Source organism: Vidua macroura, chromosome 15, assembly GCF_024509145.1.
Source record: "Vidua macroura isolate BioBank_ID:100142 chromosome 15, ASM2450914v1, whole genome shotgun sequence".
Lineage (NCBI taxonomy): Eukaryota > Metazoa > Chordata > Aves > Passeriformes > Viduidae > Vidua > Vidua macroura.
The window spans coordinates 17,178,836-17,198,996 of NC_071585.1; the positions used below are offsets into that span (position 1 = coordinate 17,178,836).

The 20,161-nt window shown below is 47.9% G+C and overlaps 1 protein-coding gene across 1 annotated transcript in view; it reads right to left on the reverse strand.

Moving 5' to 3' along the window:
- Positions 1 to 19,807, reverse strand: part of UBTD2 (ubiquitin domain containing 2) — a 43,289-nt gene extending 23,482 nt beyond the window's left edge. Inside the window, exon 1 of the mRNA XM_053991418.1 lies at positions 19,609 to 19,807. Within this exon, the coding sequence (XP_053847393.1) occupies positions 19,609 to 19,678 (70 nt within the window). The 5' untranslated portion in view covers positions 19,679 to 19,807. The remainder of the gene's footprint in view (positions 1 to 19,608) is intronic.
- Between the last annotated feature and the right edge of the window lie 354 nt (positions 19,808 to 20,161).

A 20,161-nucleotide genomic window follows, 5' to 3' on the forward strand; every position in this document is an offset into this window, starting at 1 on the left:
TGAACTCCTGGCAAGCTACAAAGTCTTGTTTTTCAGAGGGAAAAATGTATTTCTGCAATCCTTGCAGACTGTTTTATAACCTGAATTGTAAATTTATTTCCCTTCCCCGCAGCTTCCCATCAAAGCAATGAATCTGTAAGGTTATCTCTGCTCCTTATGCAGATAAACCCAGATATTTAAATCAGTTTCTTAACAGAATGTCAAGAAATGTCTCTGTGGAAGCTCTTTGGAGCAGCTGGTGTGTTTGTTATGTCGCTGTCGCTGTGGATATCACTGTGGATGTCACTGGTGCCTCTTCTGAGGGGGACCAGATGAGCAGGAGCAGCTGCTGCCACAGGATCCTTGGATTAAAAGCCAATATCCAGCAACACAATCCGTAATTCCTAATTTATACCCCCCCAAATTACAGCACTCCATCATCAAATTGGGAACATTTCAGCCTCAGAGGGTTTTGTGTCAAATCAAACGTGGCCAAGCTGAGAGCTCTGGAGAAAGGCAGGATCCCTGCTTCAGGTGTGACCTGGATCTTCCTCCTCCCCAGTTTCTGACCTGCCAGGTAACCCTGTATGAGCTCAAATCTTAATTATTTGTGCAAACACCTCTGCTGTCATCAGCCTTACATGAGTTTTCCCTCTCACCCCATTCCTTCAAACATCTTCTACCTACTTCCAAAACTAAAGTTAGGATGCAAAACTGGCTGTTCCATCCCTGCAAGTGCTCCACAGTGAATTTCCTCCTCTCCCTTGGAAACACAAGCATATGTTGCTTGCAGCATTAGTCTCTTACAGCTTTTGTAAAAAGCAAGGGAAACTGGCCCAATCTGGTGGTGGAAAAGTTTCCAGAAGCCACCCAGGGCATGGAAAACCCAGAAACCCAGGAGGAGCCACCTGGGTGGGACATGCTGCACTTGAGGCTGTTGATCTCCACGGGTTCATCAGCAGCTGGAGTTACAAGCACAGGGCCTGGCTGTGCTTCCCAATCCCTGCAGATCTGTGGGAAGATGGACACACAGCCAGAAAGCTCCAGGGAGGGACAGCCCATCAGTGGAACACGAGTTAAGAGCAGGCACAGGCAAATATTCCAAGATCAAAATGGTGAAATGTTGCAGTAGGAGAATCTGGCAAGATCTGGTAATATTTTCTTTTTTTTTTTTTTTTTTTTTTTTTTTTTTTTTTTTTTTTTCCCTCTTCTTTGTCTCGATCAAATAGCCAAGAGATGGAGCCAACTGCTTAAATGGTGAGAGATGAAAAAGGTTTGGAGTGACCTGTGAGGAAAGGAGCAGGATTAAAGTCTCTCTGAATGGGAATGACACGTTCAGGAGCTGCTGTGGGTGGAGAAGATGGGATTTGAGGGCTGTCCATGAAATGATGAACTGTGGAGGGACCAGCACAGCCCCAGAGCTGCAGAGGCCAGGGAGGAGAACACCCAGGCTGGATTGGGGCTGCAAACACCCCCAGCTCCAGCAGGAGAGGGGATGTCCACCCAGGGAGACCCAAGGCAGCCAGGAGAAGCTGAGGAAATGTTTTACAAATTGAACCAAAGATCAAAACTCTTTTCCTTACCAGACTGCTTCCCTGCTGAGGCTCAGCTGCTAACAAAGTATTTTTCTAACACAAATGAAATGCAAATAATGGTTTGCTACCCAGAAAGTTTCTGTTAGTAATAGTCCCAAGGGCTCCCCTCCCCACAATCACCAAGCACTTCTCTACTTAATCAAATGAGTCCCATTTGAAATCCATTTTGCTCCAATTTCCTCGCGAGGTACCTTGTAATTTGGTATCAATATCACACAGTTCATCCTAAACATTTTCTTTGTGTTGTTCTCCAGTGTAATCCTGAATTACAACGGTGCTTGGAAGAGCCAGGACAAAGGAGAAGTGCAAAAACCCAGGGAAAACAGGGAGGGAGAAAGGGAAAATTCATTGCATTTAAGCAGCAGACAATTTGAATTACATTAAGCAACACTGGCTTACACAATTTAAATTACATTAAATAGCACAGGTGTACCAAACAACAGGAAAATGCCAGGATTTTATCTGTTTACTGCTGATTTTCAGCAATTTTCTTCTTAAGGTGGTTACGTTTTTCCAAGGCAAGAAGAGGATTTTGGGACGCAAGTGGCAGTGGACAGTGGCAAACACTGAAAAGTGAATTATTAGGACATTTAGGCTTTCCTAACAAGGAAATGAATTAACATTTCTAGGGAGCCTGCGTGAACTTTCCAAATAAATACAGATAGACAGAAAGATAATGCTTGAAACAAAGTCAAGTTTTATGGTTTTTTATGAGGGTAAAATGAACACTACTTCCCTGGTAGAAATTCAGGTTATATCTTGAAATAGCTGTGTACTAAAACACCAGGCTGCAGGCTCAAAGCAATATTATAAAAGTGCAGGCAAAAGGTATTAATTTTGAGCCAAATAACAAACCGTGAAGCTTTTCAGAGAGGCAAACCCAGCAGAGACACATCTGCACACAAGAAATAAACCCCCCCAGGCAATCCCTGAGCAATTTCCCCTTTCTCCCACCTGAAAGGAGGTGAAGAAAGGATGAAAATAAACAAAAAAAAAAAAAAAAAAAAAAAAAAAAAAAAATCAGATGGAGAGGGGAAGAAGCAGCACTAAAGCCAGGCTGTGCTGGTGCCAGACACCATGTGCTGGTGCTAAATGATGGATGTGGTGCCTCTGGGGACAAGGGGGACAATCAATCACTGGTGCCACCCAGTGCTCCCAGCCTGGCACACGGTGCTGGGCAGGGAATCCTCCCCTGCTTCTCCTCAGTTCTTCCTCAACACCAAAAATTGCCCAGAAGAGGCTGCAGGGAGTAAAATGCAAGTTCCTCTGCTAATTCCAGGCAGCTCTGGACAACTTATCCCTGCCTTAGTCTGCACATTAAACCTTCCCCGAGTCAATCCAGAGGCTTCTCAGCATGGGAGATAGAACATGAGAGGATGGGGGTGTATGAATGAGCTGGACAAAGAGAAAAACTGACTCTAATTAATTACCAGCTATCCCACTGTATTTTCCATTTCTCCCATCATTTTCAGCAGAAACTGCAGAAGAAATCAGGAGATTTCCGGGCAGCTCATCACTCATCGCCCCTCAAAGGAGCCAGCAGTGTTGCAGCAAGAAATAAAAGCTGCAGCTTTGGAAATGTGCTGCTTCTGTGGTATTCCAGAGATCCCAGCTCATCCCAGCACAGGCAGGATCTGCTCAGGTCACCACAGCCCTGGATGTCCTGAACAGAGCTGAAAACGGGTCAGTGCATTTTGTCTCACCTGAGGGTGCAGAGCCAGCCCAGAGCCAGCTGGCAAGGGGGAATTTAGACTGGATATTGGCAATAAATGTTTTCCTGTCAGGGTGCTGGGCACAGGGTGCCCACAGAAGCTGTGCCTGTCCCTGGATCCCTGGAAGGTTCCAAGGATGGGCTTGGAGCAGCCTGGGACAGTGGAAGGTGCCCCTGCCCTGAACAAGATGATTTTTTAAGGTCTCTTCCAACCCAAACCATCCTTTCTTTCCATGATTATTATTTCCAAAAGCTCTGTGGGTACTCCTGAGTCCTGCCTGCCCAGCAGAGGATTCTCAATCATCTCGATTCAGCTCATGATAGATGCAACAGCTCCTCTGGACAGAGAAAAACGACCCAGGGAGGGAACACCTTTGTGGAGTCACCACATCCTCAGTGCCTCGGTGAAGGGGTGAGCAGGGATGAGGAAGGAAGGCTGCCAGGCAGGGCACAGGCCAGGGGATGCCCATCTGGCTCTGCTCTTTCCCAGCACAGGAGCCCTGGAGCCCCAAACTCTTGCCTGAACTCAGGTCCAAAAGCAGGAGCTGTAAAAGCCGGCTCAGTGTCAGCCCCAGCCTGCCAGGGGAGTTCACTGAGGTGAAACAGCTCCAGGGGACAGACATTATCAACACAATTACCTGTCAGCACTGCTTACACTGGAATTTAAACTGCTCCCATCTCTGGCAGATGAATGTTTTCAGCTGGATACAGCAGAGGATAACGATTTACCCATCCCCAGCTCACAGCGTGCAAGCACCAAGAGCTTCAATCTGCACCATCTACGGGGCACAACTGGGCTACCTTTTTTAAAAGCTGTGACAAGAAGCATTAAGGAAGCTGTCAGCAACATGAAAAATATTCTGTCTGAGACAGCCTGCACCGAGCACGCGTTTGTTGTGACTTCTGCAGCGTGTGGCTTAAACTCCAACTCAATTGCAGCTCAGCTTGGCACCAGGGCAGCCCCACACCCAAAACAAGAGCAGCACAGAGCAGGGAGAGCTCTGGGAATGCAGTGGGAAGCTGCACAGAGCTTATCTGCAAAAAAAAAAACCACCAAAAAAAAAAAAAAAAAAAAAAAAACCCAGCCCAGAGCTTTCTGTATCTCAGCAAGAGGAAGAATGCAACTCAGCAACTTCACTTTTAAAGCACTAAAAGCCTTTTGTGTCTCGCTGTCCCTTCGGTTCACAGGGAAACTTTAGACACATCAGATAAAAGTGCAAATTCCTGACTGGACAACCTGTGCTGCTGCAGTGCTGGGCCAGGGCACTGCCCACGGCTCCAGGCTCATGGGCAGCATGGATTTAACACCAGGAAACGTCCAGTTCCAGCTGCAAATGGACAGCTCAGGCTCACAAATTCCCTTCCTCCTCGACACTGCTCTCCCTCTGACCTCTGCACAACAAGCAGCTGCAGGGACTGCTAAAAAAGGGATTTAAAGTTCACTGGGGGCTGACACCACAGAAGCACTGAGGTTGGAAAAGCCCTCCAGGATCACCAAGTGCAAGCTGTGCCCAGTGATCACCTTGTCACCAGCCCAGAGCCCTGAGTGCCACCTCCAGACCCTCCTTGGACACCTCCAGGGAAAAGGAGCAGCACCAAAAATCAGGGACCATCTGCTGGACCTCTGGGCTGTGTTTAACACACCACAAGTGCTTCCAACAGCAGCAAAATTTTCAGGGGGAAAAAAAAAAAAAATAATCAAAGGCAGCCTTATCTTTCACCCAGCCAGAATGACAAAAAAATATTTGGCTGATGGTTTCTTCAAACCCTGATGAGGTGTGACGATGCTGAAAGCACCCAGGACACCCTGCTCAGCAGGACCTCGTGCAGAGGGTGTGTAAATGTGGGGCTGAACCTTCTGGAGACCTTCTGGATGATGCCACCAGGGAATTTCTTTTACTAAATTAAACCCCGAGTTCATAAAGTCATTGCATGGTTTGGGTTTGAAGGGACCTTAAACTCACCCAGTCCCAGCCTTTGCCATGGGCAGGGACAGTTTCCCACCATCCCAGACTGCTCCAAGCCCCAGCTGGACATTCCCAGGGATGGGGCAGCCACAAACCCATTCCAGGGCCTCCCCACCCTCCCAGGGAAGAATTCCTCCCCACTATCCATCTCTGCCAGTGTGAACCCGTTCCCCTTGTCCTGTCACTCCAGGCTCTTGCAGAATTCCCTCTCCATCTTTCTCAGGTTTTTCCCTCAGGTAAAACTGCTCAGGAGCCAGCAGAGTGTTCAGACCCCATCTCAGCACAGCCTTCATTTAGCTTTGCTGCATTAAACCCTTCCAGCAAACCCTGAAATCTGGGTAATTCAAGGTATCACGCTCAGGACAGATGGCCAGCTCCATGTTCCCAAGGATTTTTTTGGCTGAACATGCCACGCTTGCCATGTCACTGCTGCCAGCACAGCAGTCACGAATTCCAGGAGGGAACGACCAAAAAAAAGGCTCCAAGTTGTTGTTTTTACAATGACCAATGATTAAATTAGCTTAGTTAAAGGATCTAACACCATGTCTTGAATTTATTCCAGTGTCACAGTTATTGGCAGGGATAAAGTTTCACATGAGCCAATTAACTAAATGCACTATTACTGTATCTCAGCTGCTTAAGCTCATCAGTTAATTAAGAGCTCAGTGTAAGCTGAAAATAGGAATCTTACCTGACACACATCCCAAACATACATTATCTTAATGATTTAATTTTACCCTTCCATATTATGTTCCTCAGGTGCCTGAGGAAAACTGAAAGGCGATTGCTTGGTTTAAAGAAAAGTGAAAGTCACACAAACATTTAAAGATTTCATCTAAGAAATTGGATTTCTCAGAACAATACTTGCTGCTTTATTCAGTCCTATTTTACAGGGTAGTTTTTCATAGTAAAGTTGATATTTCACATTCAATTCTGAAACTCAACTCCTCTCTGTTCTCCTGGACAGTCACCCCCAGGAAACTCCAGCACCCCTGCTGGATAAAGCTCAACAGCTGGAATTTAGTGTAGAACACATGACCAACCTCTTGGCCATAAGGAATCCCTACCCTTCAAGTACACATTTTATTAAGAAATCCACATTTATCCCCGAGTTAGAGGCAAGTAATAACAGATAAGGATATCAGTGGATTACTCAGATAATTAGAAAGCAATCTAAGCTAAAATGAAAAATGTGCAAACCTTTGCTGCAACTTGTATAAACACCTGGATGTCTTGTACATCCAGGGGGGAAAAAAGCCCCAAACCAACCCAATCCTGTAAATGGGAGCACGTGAACAAAGCAGCCTTAAAACTCCATCCTTTCAAGGCCTTTTTATCCCCCTGGGGATGCTCCTGGGGAAAAAATAGCCCTGTTAGAGCCCCAAGGACTATTGATGTAATCAGAGAATGGTTTGGGTGGGAAGGGACCTTGAGGGACATCCAGTGCCACCCCCTGCCGTGAGCAAGGACACTGCCACTGTCCCAGGTGGGGACACCCAGCCTGGCCTTGGGCACTGCCAGGGATGCAGGGGGTAGCCACAGCTGCTCTGGGCACGCTGTGCCAGTGAATCCAACCCTAAGCATTTCCAATCCCCCCAAATTAAGAACTTAATCAAGGCGTCCTGCTCTGCCACGCACAGAGGGCACCTCCTGAGATGGAAGGACCTTGGAGGGAGCACAGGAAACTGCCCTCTTCATTTAAATTGCTGAAATGGAGCGAGATTAAAGCAGCCAGAGCCTTTCCACCTTTAGCAAATTAATCTGATCTCTTTCAGAAGTCCCTGAGCACACGAGGCTTTAGCTCTATTAATGGCCTGAGCGATGCTTGCTCAGTGTTTCCTACGGACACAGCAGCCCTTGAGTAACTTCCTTTCAAAGGCAGGGATCACAGGATTTGATTGAAAAGGCATTTAATTCTCCACAACTCAGGGCAGGCTCACAACTGGCAGCACAGTGACGGTGCTGGCAATGCTCTCAGCTGTTCCACAGCCAGCAGGAGCTGAAGCAGAGCTCGGCCATGGGCTGAGCTTGTCTTTTCTAAAAAGGTCCTCACCAGAATGCTCAAGGAGCTGATTTCTCCCGTGGCACCACTGCAAAGCAAGAGCAGACCTTTTTGGCAGGACAGATGCACTTTCCCTACTTTTTCCCATGATTTAAGACATAATTGATGTAATAACAGATTAAATAAGTGTGTGAAGATGCTGGGCTTTAAAGTGTCTGCAAGAAAAGTTCTGAGCTGAAGCAGAACTCTCCATTACTAGACAGAGGCTCTTCTCACCCCTGTTCCCCTTTCTGCAAGGGAAAACAGTTTCAAATTAAGGATGAGAAGTTTGACTGGCAATGAGAATGCATTATTAAAAAGAGATTCTTATTTCAGCCATCTGAAAACAAGAGCCCACCTCTCCCACGCCTTCTCAGGGCAGGTGTGATTATTTGGTTTAGGGAAAGGAGCTCCTGAAAGGAAACCCAACCCCAACACCCAAACCTGCTGATTTCACTGCAGCAGTGGAAAGGATTCACAAGAATGGCCGCATGCAAGTCCATGACAAATTCACTAATTACTGTGCTCTAATGAGCAAACCATGCCCAGGAAGTGCTGATTCCACAGCTCTGAACAAAGGCATCTCAAAGCCCAGAGCAGCGGAACTGGGGCCACTTTCAGACCCGAGGATGAGCAGGAGAAAAATGCATTAAAAAATATTTCATCTGAGCAGCATCCACACAGCTCCCCCTGTTATTAGCACCACAACTGCCTTTAACAAACATTAATCTCCGAAACACCTTGATAGAAAAATGCTCTGTGAGAAAAAGGGCTCCTCATTTATTAACCTTCGACAGAAACCAGCAAAAGCTGGGAAGTTTCAAAACACAAGAAAAGAAATGGTGCAGATCCCTAAACCTGAACTGCAGGGCGAGAGTCCCCTCAGCTGGAAAAAAAATCCCCATATTAATTCATAATAACGAAACAAATTAATGAATGAATCCCCTGATTAAATCATAATAACGAAGGGAGACGTGTGAAGGAAGGAAGGGTGAATGCAGTGAGCAGAGAGAAATGCACTTTATCAATGGGAGATGAATTCAGCCTGGAAATTTGGCAGGCACAGCAATCAGATAGCGACAGAATCCCTGAGCTGGCAAACCTGGAAAGAGTTTCAAGGCAAGATCAGATCAGTTGGGAGAATTTTTAAGGCTGAATATTCTGTTTGACACAGCACTGAAGCAGAGATACAGAAGCCTTTGCCATCTTGGACTTTGCAGGACTTTGTTTTAAGCTGAATTGTCACTACTTAATAAAATGGATTTTTTAGTTAATAAAATGCAATTTTTAACGGGCTCAATTATCAGATTAGCAGCTCAGCATCCCTCTGGACAGAGCTGCCAAGAGATGTTAAAGCAGGACAATGGCAGCAACCAAAACACTTCCTCCCCCACCCCCAAATATCTACAATATTTTCCTAACTAATGTGAGCTTCATGCAAATGATTTAACTGTTGCTAATAAGTTTCCCAGCACAATAAGATAAAATGCTAATGTGGTTCCTTTCCCATTCCTGCAGCACACCAATCATCAGGAAAAACATGATCAGAGTCAGAAAGAGCTGCAGTTGCATTTCTAAGATAAAACACCTTCTTTGGGATGGATAAAGCAGGGGAAAAAAATAATTTTATAAAGGAACCTTCTGATTTCCCAAAGCAGTATTTTGAAGAAGTTGTGGTAAGCATCAATTTAAATAAGTTTAACTTAAAAATTCTTGAGGAATTTTGCTCCCTGAGAACTGATCACAACTGATCCTGGGATGGATGAAGGCTGAGATTGGGGAATGTTTGGAGCCCACCCATTCCTGTGATGTTAAAGATAAAAAAAGAGAAATTTGGGTTCCTGTTGAAGTGGCTGATTGTGTTTTCCCCACTGCTGAGCACCAACACTCCAAACCCCAGCAGATTATTTCAATTTTCAAGCTAAAATTACAGTTTTCAAGCTAAAATTTCAGTTTTCAAGCTAAAATTTCAGTTTTCAAGCTGCCTGAGTGATAATTTAACCAAAAGCCACGACTTCTCCTCCTCAACTTCAACCTAATTCCTACCACACCAATATTTAGGAGAATTAGAAAACTTCCCAGGGAGCCAGAGCACACACAGCCCTTGAGATTCACCTCTAACAACTGAGAGGAACCCAGAATGTTTTCTGAAGTTTGTGTTATTTAAGAGAACAAAACCCCCAAACACAGTCCAAGTGTTTTTTAGAGGTTTACAGAAAATAATCTCTGTCTACCCTCGATTAGGAAGTCTCCATTCCGAGGCAGAGCTCAAGAACTAAAAGCTTATTTACAACGAAAGGATTTTTATTCTGGTACTGCCTTGTAACACCAAACCACAACAATCTGACGATGCTGCTGCTCCTTTTTTCTTCCCAGCTGCCAGACTAAAATCTTGTATTCCCTGCTCTATTTTGCAGGAGTTTCAGATAAAGCCAAATCTGGGCCTGTAGTATTTTTTGGAGCTATTTTAGTGCTGTATTAAAAGGAGAGCCCTGGATACACACCAGGAATGCAATTTGTTGGGATGCACGAAGGCAGCAAAAAATGGGATTTCTGCTGCAATATCCATGTGGGGCCATCCAATCTGTGAGTGGCTGGAAGTGTGTGACTTCAGTCAAGCAATAATCATGTGGTTTTCTGTTGAAATTCGAGCTTTTTTTGGCACCAGAACTACTTTTAGAGCTGGATAAACACACAATGGAGATCTATGGATGTGCAAAACGCACAAAAGAGTGAGAACTCGTCTCAAATGAGCATTTAAACCTGTCTCAGGATAATATCCAATATTGATCAGCACTTCACAGAAGGTATTTTTGTTCTAAAAGCACTCGTATTTATAGGAACCCATGTGCTTGTAACGAACTTATGTGGGCACAGAGCAAAAAAAAAAAAAAATCACAAAAAAAAAAATCAGTCTGCTACGTGTTTCACCGAGCCAAGTCATCAACATGCAACTCACGAGTGAAATCTAACTCTTCAAAAAAAAACAAAGTTTAAATAGCTCTGTGACAGCTTTCCTCTTCTTCAGCCCTCCCAGTGCTCCCCCTCAGCTGGGAGCTGTGATTCCCCACCTGTTTGCAGAGCAGGTTTGGTCATTTCAGGCACTGGGGGGATGGAAATGCCCAGGGAAAGGGAGATTTTGGCTCAGCCTCAGCCATGAGGGCACTGGCAAATCTGGGAATGCTGCTCCGTGGAAGTGGGAAGAACTGGAGTGCTCAGCTGAACATGTTTGACTCTGAAAAATATAAAAGCTAAAACCTGAGGCATCAGCAGCAGATTCTGAGCTGCTTTAGTGTGCAATTCTGAGCTTCACATGAGGGATGCTGAGCTCTCTGCACAGAGCAGGAGACAAAACAATTCCTGCTCCAGCTGGGCACCAAGGACAAATGATCCAAACCTCAGGCCCAGGAGTACAAACAGCGTGGGCTGGAGAGAGAAAAACAAGCAGGATGGGAGTGCCTGGGCTAAAGCTGGAATGGGACAATGAACTGCAAGGTGCAAATGGAGCAGAGCTGATCCCAGTGAGAGCCCCCGGGAGCGCTCGTGCATTTTGGGACCATTTGGGTTCATCTTGGGTTCATTTTGTGCCATTTTGGTTCATCCTGGGTTCATTTTGTGCCATCTTGGTTCATCCTGGGTTCATTTTGTGCCATCTTGATTCATCCTGGGTTCATTTTGTGCCATTTTGGTTCATCCTGGGTTCATTTTGTGCCATTTTGGCTCATCTTGGGTTCATTTTGTGCCATTTTGGTTCATCTCGGGTGCAGCCCTGGCTGGGCTCTGGTGCTGCCCAAGGTGGATCCATGGAGGAGATCCTTTTAATGAATCCCTGCTTTATTCTGTAGCTCTGTCTGGTCTCTGTTCTAGCTCAGCCTTCTCAAGGCATCACTGCCACCAAATTTATCCCACCTGGGAATTCATCCAGCCAGAGAAACTGCACCCAACCTTTGGGTGACCATCCTGCTTCCCAAAAAACTTCCCAGCTGCTCCTTCCTGTGTCTTCTCACCCTGGGGAGGGGTAACAAGCTGGGAGCAGCCACAGCCATGCTAGGTAGGAATGGGATTTGTACCTGCACTAAAAAAACACATCTAAAATAGGTTTGCATGTCCCAAGATTTGGGTGTCCCCTTCCCACTCGGGGCACGTCCCCTCTGAGGGACAGGGATGCAGTGCAATGGCTCAGGAGCATTTCAAAGCTCAATATTCTGCATTAAAGAGCCTCTTTTGACATACCCAGCTTCTGTGTGCACCTGAGGGGCAGAAAAACACACCCAAACCCACTCTGAAGGCACGAATCCAGCACGTGGGACACAGACAGGGCTTGGTGACAGCTTTTCCAGGAAATGCTTTGTGCAGCCAGTGCACGGGAATTCACAATTTCTCCTTAAATTCTCCAGCCAGCCATTATCCTGTGCTTGCTGATGCTCTGCTGCAGGCTCAGGTGCTCCCACAGTAGCGTGGGGCCAAAAAAAAAAAAAAAAAAACAATTGGCAGAGAGGAGAAAATGGCATTTGGCAGCTGCAGGAAGCCTCTGCTATTCTGTAGGTGCTCTTTTACAAAGAGTCTGTATTTACCCACACAGGCAGGAAATCACAGGAGATGAGAGTTCTGTGGCAGGGAAATAAAGCAACAAAGTAAATGCCACGGCGAGCTTCTTCTGCTGAATCCACAGTGCCCTTCATCACAGCATGGGAGCAGAGATGGAGCTTCATGCCTGGATTTTAAAAATAGCAAGGTAACAAGCTTCCAATCCCAAAGTGCCCTGCTCTGCTTCCGATGCCATTTCAGGCCCTGGGAGTGCTCTCAAAGAGCACACAGCTCCTCTGGGAAAAGGTGAAAAATGCCTCCCTCCAGAATCTCTTGTCTGAACTAAGAGAATTATTTATAGTTGCTACATTTATTATACATTATTATAAACTGGAAGCTGTTACGAGCTTTAAAATGTTTATCTTTTCAGGGGATGAAAAGTAATTTGTTTATAGAAAAGTGGTGGTAATGCTGGCTGAATATATATGTTTTAAGAGTAAACTTTCCCTGTTAAACATGTGCAGAGCTACCATGCTCTGTGTGACACATTTTCCCATTTTAGCCTCTAATCCTTTCCCCCTGGGCACTACCTGTTCTTGCTGCAAACTACTGAAGCATTTTTCACTAGCATTTGTGAAGTGCCTCTGCTTTCATGGTTGAGAATGTGGGGGGAAAAACCACATGACAGATCATGCAGAAACTCCCCAAATCCCCTCCCTTCCACCTCATCTGCAGCACAAGGATGTCTTTATACACACACAGATAGACAAGACATATAAAAAAATCCTCCAGCACATCTGAGATTCTCCAGAAGCCAAAAAAAAAAAAAAAAAAAAAAAAAATTCAGCGCTTCAGAGCTGTGCCCATCTCCTCCCACAAATGGCTTTCAAGCAGGGCTTTGAATTTTCCTTTTTAAATCCTGCTCACTGAGGAGAGGGGGAGATGGGCAGGGAAAAGGACACTGAGAAAAGGCTGAAGGGAGGAGCTGCTAAAACTGCTCTAATCCACAAGCCCAGCAGCATTTCTGCTGTGGGAAGGACAATTGCCAAATGTTTTCCATCGGGCCTGAGAGGTCAAGTGGATGTGGAGCAGCTCCTGCAAATTGGTAGCATCCAATCATTGCTCCTGCATTTATTACCTGCAGAACCTGCAGTGCCCTTGCATCTCCCAGAGCTGGGAAGCCTCAGGATGAGACTGATGGCATTTTAAATATTTAAGGTAGTCTAAGAAACTTCAGCCTCATTCAGCATTTGGGACAGATTTTAATTTACTCCTAAAATGGGGAACAGAACAAAAGCACTTCCTGCAGTTTGCTGCGCCCCATCTTTTGTCCAGCTCTCACCTGCGTTAAATCTGAGCGTGCCAGGGCCAGCACAAGGCAGCAAATGCAAAATTCAGGTTCCAGCTGAACCTTAAAAAAAGGACAAAAGACATTTTCCCTGCACACAGGTCAAACAGTGCAGTATCAGCTGACATCCTGTGCTGGAGGTGTTTCCCACATCCACGAGCATTCCTGCAGGATGCTTGGATCCATCACCTCTTCTGCTATGGATAACTCAGCCTGAAACACTGAATTACACTGCAGACACAATCCCCACATGAGGGGAAACCTTTTTGTTTTCTTAAAAAACAAGAAAACAAACCAAATTAAAAAAAAAAATCCCTAACAAAACTGACAGTTCATTTACTTCCTAAGTAGTGGAACATTTCTGTTTTGTCAACTCTTAAATTTCCAGGCAACGCAGAAGCAGCAGATGAAACTGTAACAGAAAACCTCAGAGTGCAAGAAAAGGGTTTTATTCCACAGTCAGGAACCAGGCTGCTGATTCCAGATGTTTAATTCCTCCACAGAACAGCCCTTCCCTCCTGATTTTGAACCTTAGCACTCTCATTATGAGCCTTGCAGAAGGAGGAAGAATCCTCCAGAGCTTCCAGCAAACCCCACAAACCTCCCCAAGCTCCACCCAAAGCACCTGCACGTAGGGAAGGTGAAGGAGAAGCAAAGGATCCTCCCTGGTTGGACACTCCACACTCAGAGGATGCTCCATGGACACTTCCCTGCTCCATCCTGGCTGCTGGGGGACAGAACTTCCCCCCACCCAAAAAAAAAAAAAAATCCTACACTTTTCTGTAGGAGCCATAAATTATTTTGGGAAAAAAAACCCCACAAAATTAAAAAAAAAAAAAGGGATTAAGAGATAAAACCCAACTGAAATACTTGCAGTAAAGAAGGTTGAACTTTAAGGCAGTGAAAGCCAAGGTGGCAAACTGAAAATAATTTAAAATGTATCAGACATTTATACACAGTGTCTGTCTAGAAAAGAGGATGAAGGTGATTGTTACATCACACTCTAAATTATAAAGAGGAGTTGTATTCCCTTCTCAATCACGGCCACTTGCTCAGGAACTTTCCAGATCTTTATATTCTTCCTTTTTTAAAGGCAACCAAAGCAATTCAGGCCAACCTGACCCTTCCTTGTACCTACAAGAAGGCTCACAGGAATTTGCAACTTAACCACAAGGCAAATCTGTATTTCAGGCTTCAACTGTATTATAAATTTGTGACTCATAAATTATATTATTCAACATTCACATGAAAAATAATAGCTATCATGTTACTTGCTGCAATGAGAGTGGATGGCTGCTTTGTGGAGTTTATTCAAGCTGGCAACTAATAATATTTTCCATTTATCAGAAGTCTCCAAAGCACAATGACTGTTCAATTTCTTGTATGTAACATTCAGTGAAGGAGGATGTTGTCGTTTTCAACGCTGCAATCCCAAACAGAGAAATTAAAATAAATCACTTCATCTAGAAGCCAAACAAACAATTACATGGAGGAACCAGCCAAAAAGGAAACTGAACAGCTTCGTTTGCCAGCCCTTATTAACAGCAAAAATAACACTTTATTTCGGTTTCTGAGAGCTCCTTGTTATCACCTGGAAAACAAAACCGAGTCTTGTAGCTTACAAATGAAAAGTGTCACAGCAGCAGAGTGACACGCCAGGAGATGAACACCTGGGACTGAATTATCAGGGGTTGTCAGCACCCATTCCCAGATCCCAATAATCTCCAGGAGGCTGTGGGTGCCCAGCCCTCAGGAAATAAGAGTTATTAAAGGCTACTTTTATTCCAAAGCCCTGATAAAACCCACATATGACTCTTGTGGAAATCACACAGTCATTTAGGTCGGAAAAGACCTTTAGGATCATCATTAACCCATCACTGCCACCTCTAAACCAAGTGCTCCATCTACACATCCTTTAAATACACCCAGGCATGGAGCAGGAAGGATTTGGAGCAAGTTTCAGAGCCATGCTAAGCTTTTTTGGTTATTCCATTAAAAAAAAAAAAAAACAAAAACCCAAAAGCAAAACAAACCATACAAAACACCCCCTAGCAGGGCCTAACAGCAAAAGCCAGCTCTGATTTATTAATATTTTTGCCAGCCCTGTATTCCAGGCCAGCAGGAACTACCTGAAATCCAGAGGTGCCCCTTTCAGATGGCAGTGAAAAACCATCACAGCCTGCACCCAACCCACTGAAAAATCCCTCTGGGAGACTCTTTGTGTGCTCCAGTACAAAAGGGAGGCACCAAATGCTCTTAAGTGCTCAGTCATGAGCTGCTTGTTTAACCCCCCCCCGTGCCAGCCAAGCAGAGCCCGGCTGCATTAGTGCAATTGTGAGCAACAAATCTCACTGCTTAATATGCAAATTCCCCTGGTCAGCCTTGCAGAGAAGCACCATGAAAGCAGTTATTGTGACTTCCAATTAGCCATGTGATACGCAGCCCTGCACAGCACTCAAGGAAAATATTTAAGAAACTGTTGTCCAGTTGCTGAGAGCAGAGGTGGAGCACAATATTTGCCTTTCTCTGAGTTAATGAAGCTCCAGCACTGCATCAAACTCCACGGGAGGAATTGATAGTTTGAATCATCTCCCATTCTGGCAGCCTTATTTCCACTTGGCCCTGCTCTCACTGCTGGGTGATGGGGGCAGCAGGAAAGAAGACAAATTTCAAACAGAATCAGCATCTTTGCTCCCAAGGAAGGGCGACAAGAACTGCAGCAGGCAGGCGAGCACCGTGTCAAGGAGAGCTCAGCAGCAATCAGACAGCTGCAGCCAAAATCCTTAATGTGGAATGACTTGTGCTTCCAGCCGCTGTATCCCCTGCTTTTCCCTCACTCCACACAAGTAACTGTCTCACTGAGCTTCACCACGTCAGACAAAGTAATATGCAGCTTCTGAGAGGGGTGAGAGTTTGCCACGAGAGAATGAACAGGTTCCTCCTTTTCCCTCTTGCTGCTCCCCTCGGGAAAGAGAAAAGAAATTGAGGAGCCCTCCAAGAGTTGCCTGTGGGGATGGGAGCTGGCACAGCTCTGCTGGTTTTGCTCAACTGAACATACCTGATGGACAGGCACGAGGGCAGAGTGTTCCAGCAGTTCATTCCAAGCCCAAAGCAATCCCAAAAGCACAAGTGAAGAGGTGACACAGCCTGGGAAGTGGCTGCAGAACAATTATTTCTCCCCTGCTCTCACCATCCTGCAGGAACTCGGTCACCTTTGGCAGGGCACAGCTGGAAGAGATGTAGTGCTCAGCTCCTGAAGCCTTGGGCTGTGAGCTGAGCTAAAGGGATGAACTGGGGAAAACCTGTGTCTATGAACCAGTTAATGACATCCCTTAATGACTCCCCAGTAAATCCAGCCAGGACACCCACCACAATTTGGTTCTGCTGGGCTACAACACATCGAGCATCGAGACAGGAACTTTTCCTGTCTATGCCAAACAAAGTCCTGGTGAGCAGAGCTAATGAAACAGCTGGTACCAATCTGCAAAGCCCATTTCATTTCCAGCCCGGTGGGCAGAGCAGCATCTGTTAAATTCTTGGTGAGGAACAGCCTCCTCCTGCAAACAGAACTGTGCAATAAGCTGGGCTTTTGATTAGCTCCATCTCACACATGCAGACACACCTGAGGATCCACACCAGCTCTCCTGACACACACAGGCATCCTGACCTTGAAAAATGCCCACAGTAAGAGACAAAAGAAGCACACGTGGCCAGGACGTGCCGTCAGCTCTGCCAAGCTGCACACGAGCAACGGGAAGTGCTGGCCATGGACAAAACCACTGAGGAGAATACAGGGATGTGACAAACCCTCCTCTCAACTCCAATAACACAATTGAGCACGATTTTGCCACTCCCCACTGCCCTGGAATAAACTGAAACTGGGATGAATCAGACTTGAGAGCTGGCCCTGCTTTCACCCAGCACCCCGCACGGCCACTGCTGTCTAATCAAGCGCTCGCAATTCTCCAGGAAACTTTTCCATTCTGGGGAAAAGACAAAGCCTCTCCAAAACAAGTCCATCACTGGCAAGTTAGAATCATCATCATGTTCCAAAACACCTTCCTAGGATTTCGAAATTTTTCTGGCCCTGCTCACCGACAGCAATCTGAAAGCGAATGTAGCGGGTTAGGTCACAACCCCGGAGCTGGGGGAAATGAGCCTCACTTGGGAAACAGGAAAAAGCCATCTCCCTGCACAGGTCTGAACTCCACACCGTGTTCACTTGTGCTTCAGCTGGTTCACTGGCTGATGCCTCCAGACAGAAGCTCCCCTGAGAGAGCAAGTCAGGCTTCAGGCTTGGTGAGGGCACGTTGGCAGAGTCTGTAAAGCTCGGAACCAGGGCAGGCTGGACTTTGACGCCTGGGGAGTCACGTTTAGGGGAGATACTCAGAGCTCCTTCCAGCTTAACCTACCCTCCCCTCTCCTCCTTGTGGAGAGGCAGGAACAGCTCTGTAGCATTACAAAACAGGCTATTGCACACTGGAGCTGATTGTTTAAGACAGTCCTAAGAAGCTCATAATTCAAGTGAAATTTCAGCGCCTCTCACTTCAGCGAGACAACCTTAAGGAACATTACCCTGAGAGCATGAATCAACACGAGCCAGCTGACACGAATTTCACATCTCTTACATCTTGAAAGCCCAGCTGCTGTTGTAATGCACCAGGCACAATGGGTTACTTAACCCCAGAGCAGCAGAGTGCCGTGCCATGCCCTGGGAGCACCAGGCAGGGACACAGAAAGCCTGGATGGAGCCTGCCCACCTCACATGCTGCTCTGGGGCGTGGAATCTGTTTGACAATATCACCCAAAGCCCGATCATGTTCTTCTCCTATCTCATTCATTCGATATCACAGGTGAGATAAGAGAGCAAGGAAATTAAACCGAGCCTATTTCTGTGACATGATCTCACCTCATAACACCAAAGCACATCTCAGGACAAGCACCAGTGGCGCTTTTAACGCTATTTTTTGGTCAAGACTTTGGGGTATGCGATGATTCCTGCTGTTCTTTTCCTTTGACTGGTCCATTCTGCTCAGCACTCCTGCAGGTTTTTACTGGTTGGTAAATCTGCTTAGTACAGATGCATTTTAGGTAACCCACTTCTTCCCTTTTTACTACTAGAGTAAGGAAGACTCATACTACTCAGAGCTATAAAATTCCTTTTAATGACACTGATGTGATTAAATCCACAGGAGGTTGTGGAGTCTCCCTCTCCAGAGACATTCCAAACCCACCTGGATGTGTCCCTGTGTCACTTGCCCTGGGTGACCCTGCCTTAGCAGGGGGGTTGGTCTGGACGATCTCCAGAGGTCACTCCCAACCCCAACTATTCTGGGATTCTGTGAAATCCCACATAGTTCGTAGCAGCTGGAATTCTGGTATTAACATGAACTCTGTATCTGGCATTAACCAGCAGATGTTTGGTTCAGACACAACTCCAAGTGCTGCATATTTTTACATTATGGAGTGACAGCAAAGTCACTGATGGAAAGAACACCCATCAGCTGGGACACCCGAAACAAAACCAGACTGCTAAATAACATTCTGTGAGGCACAGGGGAAAACACAAACCCAGATCAGCAATTCTCCTCCTGAAATCTGTGGACCCTGCATGCGTGAGGACTACTTATAAGTCAAGCGTCCTGTTGGTAGGCTGACTTTAAATGACTATAAAACACACACAGCTCAGCTGGAGAACATCAGGGGTCCGCAAACCTGAGAGCATTGAAAAAGCAATCATCCCGGCTTTCAGCTGGAGAAAAACACGCCGGTGAAAGGCTGCTGCCACTGCAGCAGCGTTTGCACGCTGGCTTTGCTGCCCAGGTCGGGGTGCACTCGCACAGAGCGACAGAGACCACGCTGCTCCATCCCGCATCTCCAGCCGCCGCGAATCGCTCCCGTCTCTCGGGCGGCTGGAGCCCAGCACCTCTCCCGGCTGAAAAACAAACCCCGGCCCCGCAGCACCGCCAGGACCCGAGCGAGCTGAGAGGAATCATTTTCCGCACGCCACAAGGAGCGGAGCCCGAGGAAAACAAAACTTCGGGAGCCCCGGGGCAGGCCCTTTTTCGCCAGCCCGGCTTGTATTGCAGCAGGGGCCGCGCGTCCCTGAGCCCCCCCCCCCCCCCAGCAGTGCCCAGCGAGACAGACCCGACACCGCTGCCCGGCATCGCCCGGCCACAGAGCCCCGGCCGAGCCCCCGGCACGGCCCCGGCGGGGCCGCGGGGCGGGGGCCGTGCCCGGGGGCAGCGCCCGCCGAGCGCCGCCCGGCCCCGCCGCCCCGGCAAAACTCGGGCAGAATCCGTGCAGAAGCCGGGGGACGGTGCGGGGGATGATCCGGGCCGGCGGCCGGACGCGGCTCCCCCCGCCCGCCGCAGGCCCCGGCCCGCAGCGCCCGCCCCGGGGTCCCCCCGCGGGCCCCCCGGCCCGGCGGCGGCGCTCACCTCCGGTGCCGTCCGAGTTCTCGTTGAGGCTGCCCGAGGAGTCGTGGTGGGAGCCCACACACCCGCCCATGGGGCCCGCAGACCCGCCGCCGAGCCGCCCCCCGCCCCCCTCCCCTGCACCGAGCTCCGCCGCCGGCCGGGCAGGCGCGATGGCTCCGGAGCCGCCTCCCCGCTCCGCAACGCCGCCCCCGGGGCGCGGCCTGCGCCCGGCCCCGGCCCCGCCCGCGGCCCGCCCCGCACCGCCGTGGGACCGGGACCGGCACCGGGACTGGGACCGGGACCGGCACCGGGACTGGGACCGGCACCGGGACTGGGACCGACACCGGGACTGGGACCGGCACCGGCACCGGCGTGGGACCGGCACCGCCACCGGGACCGGCACCGCCCGCGGAACCGCCCCGCAGCAGGACTGGGACCGAGACCGGCACCGGCACCGACCGCGGCCCGCCCCGCAGCAGCGTGGGACCGGCACCGGCACCGGCGTGGGACCGGCACCGCCACCGGGACCGGCACCGCCCGCGGGACCGCCCCGCAGCAGGACTGGGACCGAGAC